At 38.6% G+C, this 13,182-nt stretch overlaps 1 protein-coding gene across 17 annotated transcripts in view; it reads left to right on the top strand.

Moving 5' to 3' along the window:
* LTBP1 (latent transforming growth factor beta binding protein 1) overlaps positions 1-13,182 on the top strand; it is a 432,121-nt gene that overhangs the window by 317,573 nt on the left and 101,366 nt on the right. For all 17 annotated transcript variants that reach the window (XM_067007826.1, XM_067007825.1, XM_067007830.1 and 14 more), the window contains 2 exons: positions 4,850-4,972; positions 11,615-11,737. In XM_067007826.1, coding sequence (XP_066863927.1) covers positions 4,850-4,972; positions 11,615-11,737 — 246 coding nt within the window. The remainder of the gene's footprint in view (positions 1-4,849; positions 4,973-11,614; positions 11,738-13,182) is intronic.

Here is a 13,182-nt window from a genome sequence, read left to right as displayed (position 1 = left end):
ATGCCCCGGTCCGGGAAGATCCCACATGCCGCGGAGCGGCTGGGCCCGTGAGCCGTGGCCACTGAGCCTGCGCTTCCCGAGCCTGTGCTCTGCAACGGGAGAGGCCACAGCAGTGAGAGGCCCGCGTACTGCAAAAAAAAAAAAAAGATACAACACTGAGTTCATTTCATTCCCTTTACATCCACCAAGTGAGACTCCACTCTAGACACCTTCCTTCTGTATAGAGATTCTTTTTTTTTTAATTGAGGTATTACTGTGAGATAGCATTATATTTCAGGTGTACAAAATGATTCAATATTTGTATGCATTGCAACATGATCACCATAATAAGTCTAGTTAACATCCATCACCATACATGGTTACAAAATTTTTTTTCCTTGTGGTGAAGACTTTTAAGATCCACAGTTGACCCTCTAACAATGAGGGCGTTAGGGACACCAACCCTCTGTGCAGCTGAAAATCTGCACGTAACTTATAGTTGGCCCTCTGCGTCCACGGTCTCTCCCAACCACGGATCGTGTAGTACTGTAGTATTTACTGTTGAAAAAAATCCATGTGTAAGTGGATGCATGCAGTTCAAACCCATGTTCTTCAAGGGCCAACTGTTTTCTCTTGGCAACTTTCAAGTACACAATACAATGTTACTAACTATGGTCACCATGCTGTACATTACATCACCTTGACATTTATTTTACAGCTGGAGGTTTGTACCTTTTGATTCTAAATCAAAGACATTTTTAGTGATATTTTACTATATATCATTATCTCCTTAAGAGCATAAGTGCCACTAAGCTCATGTACTTATTCAGTTCAAACTGTTCTATCTACAGGATTCTGGTTCCATATAATTATGACTATAGTAAGTAAAGAATAAACACATCAGGGTCTCCTAGATATTTCAAAGCATTCTGCTTCATTGTTAATCATGGTAGTAGCCTGGTAAAATAGAAGTTTTATACGTATCTCCTGAATGGTAATCTGCAATGCCTGTTAATTTACTTTAAGAGAAAATATGGTCTTAGAAATTAATTTTACTGTTATATTCTGCAGTCTTATAATTCACAGTCTTATATTCACAGTCTCTGGTGCATGAAAAATTAAAAAGACAATTGATACATTTTTCAACTTGTTAACATTTTTGAAACCAAACCAGATTCTAGACATGACATTTTTACATTGCTGTTGGAATATCCATGCCCAGCATTTATGTTCATTCTGTCCCATTATTTATTTTGGCTGCAGTGTTTGGCTTCATCTTTGAAGTAGTTTGCTTTCAATGTTTACAGAAGTGGACTCCCACAACCAAAGAAAGGATGGATAATGAGTCAGTCTGAAAGTGTTATTTTTGTTTGTAATGGAATAGGGTCACTCTACTATAATTAGTGATGTGGTGAAAGCAAGCAGAACACCTAGGCAGTGTCAGTTACTTGGCTGTTTTCAGTATGCATACGGCATACACACACGTGCACACACACAAGATCCCCGGTGCCTTATTTTGGTAATATTCTACTTCTGAATTCCATTGTAAAAAAGAAAACGATAGAGTACAGTTTTAATGAAATGCAGTGCAAATGAATGATTGCTGACTTAAAACTAGGTCTCTGTTAATGTGCTCGTGATTCTCTGTTAATACTGAGGTGGAAAGCTGTATTGCTTTTGTGGCAAGCATTGTGATATGAAATGGATACAATCAAGAGCCTTTTCCTTTTTATTGTGTGTCTGCCTTATGTATAAAATACTTTGATTAAGTTGTAGCCCACTGTAAAATTAAGTATAAATTGTGATGCTGTGTATATTTTTGGCACTTTGTGGTTGAAGTTTTTTCTCTTTAAATTTTTGGTTATTTATGCTACATTATATACCTTCTTTCTGCAATATACAGTGGACTTACCCAGGGGCATTCAAATGGGGCACAGAACTCAAATTTTTCTTTTTGAATTAACAATAGTCTAGTAGAAGCTTAATGAAAGTTTGTTGAATAAAATCAATGAACACTTAGATAATGATTATTGATATAAATGCTGTGTTAGCAAATCATAAAAACAAAGTCATGCTTTTTCTGTTTAACTGTTTCTATATCTAGACTTAAGTTTGCCTATGACAGAACCTTACAGTTTAAAAGATGGTCTTTGGAGTTAGGCTGAATGAGTTCAAATCTGAGCCATCAGTTTCTAACCATGTGGCCTTGGACAAGCTTTGAACTTCTTTAAATCTCAGTTCCATCCTCTGTGAAGGGTTAGCCCATATGGATTTTGTTAGCATTAAATGAGAGAATATGTTTAAAGCCTTCAGTGCCTTCATACAGTAAGTGCCTGATAAGGATTAGCTATTATTCCATTGTATCTATGTGCCACATCTTCTTTATCCATTCATCTGTCGATGGACACTTAGGTTGCTTCCATGTCCTGGCTATTGTAAATAGAGCTGCAATGAACATTGTGGTACATAACTCTTTTTGAATTATGGTTTTCTTTTTCTATGGGTATATGCCCAGTAGTGGCATTGCTGGGTCATATGGTAGTTCTATTTTTAGTTTTTTAAGGAACCTCCATACTGTTCTCCACAGTGGCTGTATCAATTTACATTCCCACCAACAGTGCAAGAGTGTTCCCTTTTCTCCACACCCTCTCCAGCATTTAGTGTTTGTAGATATTTTGATGATGGCCATTCTCACAGGTGTCAGGTGATACCTCATTGTAGTTTTGGGGTTTTTTTTAACATCTTTATTGGAGTATAATTGCTCCACAATGGTGTGTTAGTTTCTGCTTTATAACAAAGTGAATCAGCTATACATATACATATATCCCCATATCTCTTCCCTTTTGTGTCTCCCTCCCTCCTACCCTCCCTATCTCACCCCTCTAGGTGGTCACAAAGCACCGAGCTGATCTCCCTGTGCTATGCGGCTGCTTCCCATTAGCTATCTATTTTACATTTGGTAGTGTATATATGTCCATGCCACTCTCTCACTTTGTCCCAGTTTACCCTTCTCCCTCCCTGTGTCCTCAAGTCCATTCTCTAGTAGGCCTGTGTCTTTATTCCTGTCTTGCCCCTAGGTTCTTCATGACCATTTTTTTTTAAGATTCCATATATGTGTGTTAGCATACAGTATTTGTTTTTCTCTTTCTGACTGACTTCACTCTGTATGACAGTCTCTAGGTCCATCCACCTCACTACAAATAACTCAATTTCGTTTCTTTTTATGGCTGAGTAATATTCCACTGTATGTGCCACATCTTCTTTATCCGTTCATCTGTCGATGGACACTTAGGTTGCTTCCATGTCCTGGCTGTTGTAAATAGAGCTGCAATGAACATTGTGGTACATGACTCTTTTTGAATTATGGTTTTCTCAGGGTATATGCCCAGTAGTGGGATTGCTGGCTCATATGGTAGTTTTATTTGTAGTTTTTTAAGGAACCTCCATATTGTTCTCCATAGTGGCTGTATCAATTTACATTCCCACCCACAATGCAAGAGGGTTCCTTTTTCTCCACACACTCTCCAGGATTTATTGTATGTAGATTTTTTGATGATGGCCATTCTGACTGGTGTGAGGTGATACCTCATCGTAGTTTTGATTTGCATTTCTCTGATGATTAGTGATGTTGAGCATCCTTTCATGTGTTTGTTGGAAATCTGTATATCTTCTTTGGAGAAATGTCTATTTAGGTTTTCTGACCATTTTTGGATTGGGTTGTTTGTTTTTTTGATATTGAACTGCATGAGCTGCTTGTAAATAAAAAGGAACAAAATTGAGTTATCTTTAGTGAGGTGGATGGACCTAGAGTCTGTCATACAGAGTAAAGTAAGTCAGAAAGAGAAAAACAAATACCGTATGCTAACACATATATATGGAATCTTTAAAAAAAAAAGTAAAATTGATAGCTAGTGGGAAGCAGCCGCATAGCACAGGGAGATCAGCTCAGTGCTTTGTGACCACCTAGAGGGGAGAAGGAGGGTGGGAGGGAGGGAGATGCAAGAGGGAAGAGATATGGGAACATATGTATATGTATAGGTGATTCACTTTGTTATACAGCAGAAACTAACACACCATTGTAAAGCAATTATACTCCAATAAAGATGTTAAAAAAAAAGATTAGCTATTATTATTGTATCTGCTTCTTCAGCCTATACCCCGCGTTCAAACTACCCGTAGGCTTATGTTTGTCCCCTAGATTTTTTTTTTTCTTTAATCACTGATTCAATGCCATTTAGAATGTGTTGCCACATTTGTTTTTCACCTTTCTGTTAAAACTTTCCCATGGTTTTTCTGGGTCATAAGTCATATCTCTTGCTTCAGTGAACACTCACATTCTACTGAATTTCATCAGTTCCCTAACTAGACCTCCACACATCTGTGGTTCTTTGGAATATTTTATCTTGCAAGGGATGTTGCTCTACATCTATCCTCTCTTCCTCCCTCCCGTCTAAAACAAACCTTCCATGAGTTTATTTGTAGAGCATGTTTGGTTCCTTTTTTGAGTTACTTTGCAGAAAGTAAATTAACCCATGGAACCATCATACACATACCTCATACCAGAGCTTCTCTTCCTCTGAGGGGCTAATTTGATAGCTTATCTTAAAGAACCTGCCCCTCTTGGGAATTCTCTGGTGGTCCAGTGGTTAGGATTCCACACTGTCACTGCTGAGGGCCTGGGTTCAGTCCCTGTTCAGGGAACTAAAAATCCCAGAAGCCGCATGGTGTGGCCAAAAAAAAGGAAAAAGAATCTGCCCCTCTTTAGAAGATCCACTATTTCTGTTTCTAACCAAATTCAACTTTATTTATGTTTTATTTATTTTTTTCCTCTTTGTCTCCCCCCCCTTTCCATTATACCCCATTCTTTAAGATGTGGATGAATGCCTGGAACCAGATATCTGCACAAATGGTACTTGCTCCAACCTCGAAGGATCCTACATGTGTTCATGCCACAAGGGCTATACACCAACTCCAGACCACAAGCACTGTAAAGGTAAATACTGTGATCAGATGTCTCATTTTTATTTGGACTGCACTTAAAAACATATTAGAGTTACTAGCCTTTAAAAAGGGAAACATACTACCTGTCATTTATTTTGATTGAGCTCCTTGGAGCACATTTTGGTTGGCATCTTTGAAAGTGACTCCTCATGGTGATTAAATACAGACCCTATCTGTTTACATAGAGAAACACAGTGTTTTTTTTAGAGAACATCTGTAAACCACAGATCTATTTTGTTTTTTCCAGTTATAAAAACAATACATGCAGTTGTACAACTCTGTGAATATACTAAAAACTATTGAATTGTACACTTTAAATAGATGAATCATGTGGTATGTGATTTTTATTTCAATAAAATTGCTATTAAAAACATGCATTTGCTATATGAAATGTAGCAAATGCAGGAAGGTAAAAAAGATAAAGTAATCTTTCAACCTCATTGGTGGATATTCATATCTCATTGATATTTTATATCATGTTCTGTGTAGTTTTCTATCTTGCTTTTTGTCATTTAATAGTATATCATGAGCATTTTACATTTCATTAATAACTCTTTTCAAACATTAGTTTTAAAGGCAGTGTAATATCCCGGTGTGTCACCGGGATATAATGCTGTGTCACCATTTTCTTGCTGTTCTTCAGGTGTTGAACAACATATTTTTTCCAGCTTCTGATTATTATGTAAAAATAAAACCTAACAGGCATCTCTTTAAAAAATAAACCTGTGCCTGAATTTTCAGATTACTTCCTTATTTATAAAAGTGGAATAATCAGGCAAAATGTTCTGTGTTTAACTATTTCAATAGAAGAACACTAATTTCTAATTTTAAAATGTGTGTTTCTTTTACTTCTGAAAGATTTAATATGTATTTTATGTGCTTATTTCCTTTAATAATTTCCTAAACACTTATTTCATACATCTGTTAAACATTTATATTTCCTCTTTTGTAAATTTAATATCTTTTCCCATTAATCAAGTTTTTAAGTCAATGTGTATGAACACTTTATATATAGGATATATATATATAAACCTATGTACAGTGTATATATTTAACATATACCATTTTCTTTAGACTATTAGTGTAAGTTGTCCAAGGTTTTGCTAATTTTTAAAATAATTTTTAAAGAAATTTTCATTTTTTTCTGTGGTTAAATCTATGGATTGTTTGCCTTCTGCTATCTTCCATCACTTTTATACCTAAAAGCATGCTCTTTCAAAGGTAGAAAGAGGAAATAAGTAAAAAGTTTTTTCTTTACTGTCTCAATGAAAGTGAAGGATCTAGGGTAGTGATTAATTTATCACTTTGGTAAGGAAGCAGTAAACAGATACCCTACTACTGACCTGTAAGAATTGAAGCATCTTCCACTGAGAGTAGGGAATTCACAGACTTCTGAATTTGGTGCCTTACTCCTTCCATACAGCAGACTACTTTTGGTGCCTTACTCCTTCCATACAGCAGAATACTGTCCACTCCCAGGAGAGCATATGAAGTAGGCACATCTCCCTTTTCTCCTGGTCCTTTCCCACATCCACAGCTTTCCTTCTGATTCCTTAAGCTGGGCATCTCCTCAGAAAAAGTTAAACATGAGAATCACTTGAAAGGTATTACATCTTCCTTACATACAGGACTAATGGTGGCTGTCGGTCTCAGCATTAGAAGCCATTGTTAATCTTTATTTGATTGCTGTATCTGGTGTATTGCCATAACCTGTCATGTTACTTTCTCTTCCCAGTCTGCCTGCTTCTTTTCATCTGCTTATTCATAAAAACCCTTGTAATCGGCCTGCACTTCATATTCCAAATTTGTCACCACTGCTTTCTTCAATTTGCAATCTCTGTCCCATCCAACTGATGTCACAACTGCCCTGGGTATATTCTGTGCTTTTTTTTTTTTTTTGGTGGTACGCGGGCCTCTCACTGCCGTGGCCTCTCCCATTGCGGAGCGCAGGCTCCGGACGCGCAGGCTCAGCGGCCATGGCCCACGGGCCCAGCCGCTCCGCGGCACGCGGGATCCTCCCGGACCGGGGCACGAACCCGCGCCCCCTGCATCGGCAGGCGGACTCCCAACCACTGCGCCACCAGGGAAGCCCTCTGTGCTTATTTTGACTCAAGTACTTGCTCCTGATTATCCTGCCCTGCACACCCAGCTTCTTCCTCACTACTGACCTGAATCCTGGCTCTTCCAGGGATTCATTATACAACCTTGGATAAATAATCTCAGGTTTCCTGATACCATGTCATCCCTAAAATTCGAGGATTGGACTCTCTAGAGGCAAAAGGCACAGAGTGAATACATGTTGAATGAATGACTCATTACCACCGTCTTCCTCTTGGCATTGCCATCCCAGATGAGCCTGCTCCTCTCTAGTCAGTCTCCCTACCACCTGAGAATTTACACCATCAGTTGATGCCACCCCTAGGAACACTCGTATTTTCCAGTCTCCGGGCACTCTGCTGGGCTGCTGCAGAAGCTTCTATCCATCCTTCCTTTCCTTCCTCTCAAGTGTATCAAGGAACCAACGTGTTCCAGGCACTGCGTATGTTACCAAGAGGCTGAAATCTCTCAAAGGACTGTTACTCATTGGAAGAGATGCAAACCTGCATCAGATAATTGGAGACAGTAAAGTACTAAGTGATGAAAGTTAAGTCGTCAGTGATGTCATGTGAATGTCATGCACTCCTGACCTTATGTGAAGACCAAAGCACTTACCTCTGTGCTCTTCTTTCCAAAAACCTGTAACCCCAGTCTTACTCATGAGAAAAACATGAGACAAGTCCAAACTGGGGACATTCTGTGGAATTCTGGCCCATATCCTCAAGGCAATTGACGTTGTCAAAACAAGGAAAGACTGACTGGAGAGATGAGACACCTGCATATAATGTGGTCCCCTGGATTGGATCCTGGAACAGAAAGAGAAAGAGGACCTGCATGGAAAAACTGGTGAAATCCAAATAAGTCTGGAGTTTAGTTGTTTTTTTTTTTTCTTTTAAAAGGCAGTATGTCATATTCTAGCTGTGATACTCTGAAGCTGTGTTAGCTTGGATAAGTTATCTCATTTCGCCAAGCCTTACTTGCTCATCTGCAAGACGGTAACGATAATGGCACCTATGAGGGTTGATGTGAGGATTGCATGAGATAATATAGGGTAATGAGATATCAGAGATAATACATGGAGGATGAGATATAAGGCAGGGGCAAAGCATGACATTGTGTGGTGGATGTTGTTATTCACTGAATAATAGGCATGTACAAAGTTATGCTGAAGCCAAGAAGTGTGTGACTAATTCTGATTACATGCTTCTGGGAAGTCTTTGCAGAGGTGTTGCTATTTGAACTTGGTCTTAAATATTGAATACAGAGGGGAGAAAACCTTTGCAGGCAGGCGAAACAGCACATATCAAAGCTTGGAGGTGGGAAAGGGCTGTTATGTCTACTTGCCATTTAAACTTGCCCTCTACTCTGATTCTCCTGGTGTCTTTCCATTACAGCCTGGGAATAGGACCAGGCAAGATCCCCATCTGGAGAAACCTACATATGCACTAGTTGTTTTCCTTACTCCCCAATCAAAGCCTTTCCTTTTTACAATAACAAATTGTATAACATCCTTTTTCTTTAATTATTTCACAATCTTTCCCAAACGACCTCAGTTCACAGATGTCAAGTTTACCCAGATCATATCTGTTTTCCAACATTGCAGTAACTCTGCTAATTTCACTCTGTTGCTAGTCCTAAATATTGACTGTGTTTTCACCTCACTCATTGTACTGACAGCTCTTTTCAGGTTGTAAATACATTATCTAGTGTATTAATCCATTACTTATTCGTATCTTTTTGTATTTGTATCTTTGTATTTCTTTGTACATTTTAGTGCTATATGTACTAAATGTATAAATACCTAGAGATAGTCTCTATTTTAACTCTGAGCAGGACTTATCATAGTAATATGTGCAAAAAGTCCCTTAAGGAAATACCTTGTGGGACTTCCCTGTTGGCACAGTGGTTAAGAATCTGCCTGCCAATGCAGGGGACACGGGTTCGAGCCCTGGTCCGGGAAGATCCCATATGCCACGGAGCGCACCTAAGCCCGAGCTCCACAACCACTCAGCCTGTGCTCTAGAGCCCGAGAGTCACAACTACTGAAGCCTGCATGCCTAGAGCCCGTGCTCCGCAACAAGAGAAGCCACCACAATGGGAAGCCCGCGCACCGCAACGAAGCGTAGCCCCTGCTCGCCGCAACTAGAGAAAGCCCGTGTGCAGCAATGAAGACCCAACGCAGCCAAAATTAAAATAAACCAAATAAATCAATTTATTTAAAAAAACAAACAAATACCTTTTGTGGAGAATAATATTTTCTGTTCATCTTTTGGCACAAGAGAGAGAAGACATTTGTCCTGCATGCCTATTTTATTAGAAAGTGTTCTTTTGTCATAGGAATTTTGTCCCTCATCAGAAAAGAAAAAATGCTTTTTAATGTGTAGAATTATGCTGCCTCTGTTCCCCTGTGTCCTTTTAAAGACCCAAAGATCACCTCATTCAAGATAACAGAGTTGCCTCAAGTTCTTCCAAATATGTGTATCATTACTTATAATGAATTACTTCTGACAGTCTTCCCAACATAAATGAGTAACTTATGTTAGATGTCTGGTATATCCTGACAGTACTTGGAATGGAGGGTATAGTCTTGCTGCAAACATCTTCACATGGGAATGCTTAATTTGTCATCTTCTTTGAGAAAGTCAAAAAGAGGCCAAAGCATTAAAAATGTTGTCAGACATTACGTGAGATCCAACCAGCTATATCAGCTATTGTTGGTCTTAAATTCTTGAACTGACGTCTCAAGTATTTTATAGAATGTGCTGAAAGAAAACATGGTGTGGGCTTGTCTTTGCTGTCGACCACTTGAAAAACTAGTAGACTGAGAATGCTGGAAAGGTGTAAAATCATTCGTAAGACAAAATTCTTATTTAATTTCCCTATTGGTAGTCAACAGTTGACAGCCAGGAATTATATATAAACAAAAGGGATCAACTTCACAATAAGTGAAACAAAAGTTTGTAGTAAACTCCAGTAATTTCTGCAAGAAATCAAATCAGAAACAAATTTCTGAACTCCAATTACATTAGTAGTCAGTGTGAGCTTTTTCAGGAAACATAACCTGACACCTTGCTTGCATGAAGATAAAATTCAAAAGGTTAATGCCTCACTAGGTTAAGAAATGCAGCTTTGCTCAGGAAACAGGTAATTGTCAGTGATACTTGAGGGAAAGGACTGTGCAGTGAATTGAGTTCTCCTGGCAAAAGCTTGTAGATGCAAGGGGGGAAAGTGGTGGAGGAGGGGGGTGGTGGTGGTATGAACTGGGAGATTGGGATTGGCATGTATACACTAATATGTATAAAATGGATAACTAATAACCTATATAAAAAAATTTTTTAACTCGTAGATGCATTTTAAGTAACAGGATATTTTCAGAAGGAAGAACTAGTCAGACATTGATCTTTAGGACGTGATTTCCTTAAAACAAGTTCTGCTCTTTTAAGATCAGGACTCCTCTCTCCCACTCTGAGTACAGGGCTGGTGTGTTTTCATCCATTGTCTCCACTAATCCTCACAGCAGACCTGTAGTGGAGGTGGTAAAGCTCAGTCCTACCATATTTTAATAATCATAAACTCTTACAAACTGACTAGCTATTCAGCAGAACTTTCCGAGGCTGTATCCACATAGAAAAGGCAAGACAGCACTTTCTAATTAGATCAGACCAACCTGACAGCCAAACAAAAACGTTTCTTTTCTTCATTCGTGTAAACTCATATCCACGACTAGGAAACTTACAAAGAATTATGTTCTTCCTCGGTCAATAGCTCTATGTTTATTCAAGGCATTTGAAAAAAATTCCTCACTCGTCACTTTCTCCTTAGACATTCCAGCATCTATCATCAAAACATTATCATGCCTCTTGGCTTTCCTTGTTACTTTGAAAGTGAGCTCAGTGTCCTTTAACACAACTGTTTGACCTTATACTTTTCCAGGTTCTTCTAGTACAGTAGAAATGTCTATTTCCTCCCATGACTGCCTCCATTATGGTTTTGTTTTTTAAATTCTTGGGAGAGTTTTAATTCTGCCTTTTTTCTGCCTTCTGCAGGCCTGCAAACTGCCTCGCAGCCATTATTTTGTGCTGAGGTTCTTTCTTTTTCCAACTCGAAAATATTTCATATTGTGTTTGTGCTATATCCAAAGTATGAGAGAGAGAGAGAGGTGGCAAAGAGCTTGATGTTGTATTGAAAGCAATTTTACTTCCTCATAAATTTATCATCTATTTGTCATTATTTTCTACAGTTCAGCATACTGAGGTTGATGGTTGGAACACGGGTGGGCTGATTCAAACTAAAATGTAGAGTGCCTCACCTAGGAGAAGTACTGTTATTTTTGTGATAATAACCCCAGAATGCATTGGAAGGGGCAGAGCCTTTTTTTCTGCTTATTAAAAATTTTCTATTGTGGGTCGTGCCTTAAAAGACCAGCCTGGAAATGGAAGGCTTTGAGGGCAGTAGCTTGGTTTACAGTCTCAAACTTTAGCTAATGGGGTGTTTAGATATAAGAACTAATGTAAAACAATTGTCATTGTGTTTACAGATGTTGACGAATGTCAGCAAGGGAACCTGTGCATAAACGGGCAGTGCAAAAACACCGAGGGCTCCTTCAGGTGTACCTGTGGGCAGGGCTACCAGCTGTCAGCAACAAGAGACCAGTGTGAAGGTAGGAGTGTGGCACCATGAACTACTGTGATTGCAGTTTAAGGCATGTGGCTAAAAAAAATGTGCACTCAGTAAAGTGAGTGGGTTTTGAGAAACTACCTACGTGATTGTTTTATTGTGCCAGAAATCAAGGGACTTACTCTTAAGTCAGGAAAGTCAATGAAACAGGATGGGAAAAGTCTAAATTTGAAAACTAAGGTATTAGTGATCAGTGGCTGGGCATTACTATTGGAAAGAAAAATGGTTGCTCTCTGTGTAGTTCCTTACTTGCAGAAAATCAATTATATTAAAATCATTTGAAAGTTTCACCTAATAGGATTAACACTTAGAAGGGAATTATGTCAGCCTGGTATTATGTTTTAGAATATTAATGACCTAGTTTTTGTATACATTGAGCTTTTTAAAATTCTTACTTAAAAAAAAATAATCACTAAACAAGACTTTTTAGGAAGACTGAAATAGCATCCCCCTTATACTCAGGGATAAAGTTTGTGAAATGTGCCCTGTTCCTACAGGTGATAGTGAGGATTTTGGACCTCGCTGCGGTTGACCTTAGACTTAAAAAAAGTATTTTTCTTCATTGAACTTCATACAGAATTACAGATTGGCCCTTCAACAACACGTGTTTGAACTGCATGGGTCCATTTATATGCAGATTTTTTTCAGTGAATACTTAGTAGAGTACTACATGATCTGTGGTTGGTTGACTCCTCAGATGCAGAACTGTGGAGACAGAAGACCAACTGTCAGGTTAAATGCAAATTTTTGACTGTGTGGTGGTTGGCACCCCTAACCCCCTCATTGTTCAAGGGTCAACTGTACTTCACTTCCCAACAAGTAAGTGCTTCCTGAGCTTGAAAATACTATGGTATCACCAGTGACAAGCACAAGTGTCCAGAGTTCCTGAAAAGAAATGTCATTTAAACGTCATTTATTTAAGGATACACACTGTACATGATCAGTTGTTTTATTATAGGGAAACAAATCAAATCCATGTCTGTATGTAAACTTTAGATATTTAATAAGTAGAAAGGTCTCCTGAGGTAGTGTTATAAAAGAGACAATGTATGGTGGTCCTACAAAGGGATCTACCAATATTATCATAACCTTCTTCAATTATCCCTTTCTAGAACATAGAAAGTCATTACAATACCTAATCTAGAGGTGAAGAATGATCAAACACACACAAACGCACTCATGTACACAGATAAATAAAGTAATTTGTTCTAGATTCTAGTCCCTCTCAAAGTTTTTATACTTTATTTAATGAATCCTGACCTCTACAGTGTGTGTGATAAGAGTAGAGGTCCACACATAATATAATAAGGCTATCATGTTCATAGTCCTTCCTTCTGAAGAGCCAGTGATGTCACTCCTAGAGATAAGTCAGACACAGGAGAATCACCCACCAGGTTAGAAATAAGGGCAAACCAATTTTAGGTGCTA

This window comes from Kogia breviceps, chromosome 11 (assembly GCF_026419965.1).
Source record: "Kogia breviceps isolate mKogBre1 chromosome 11, mKogBre1 haplotype 1, whole genome shotgun sequence".
Taxonomy (NCBI): Eukaryota; Metazoa; Chordata; class Mammalia; order Artiodactyla; family Physeteridae; genus Kogia; species Kogia breviceps.
The sequence above is the reverse complement of the archived record's forward strand: the minus strand, read 5'-3'. Positions and strand labels throughout refer to the sequence as shown.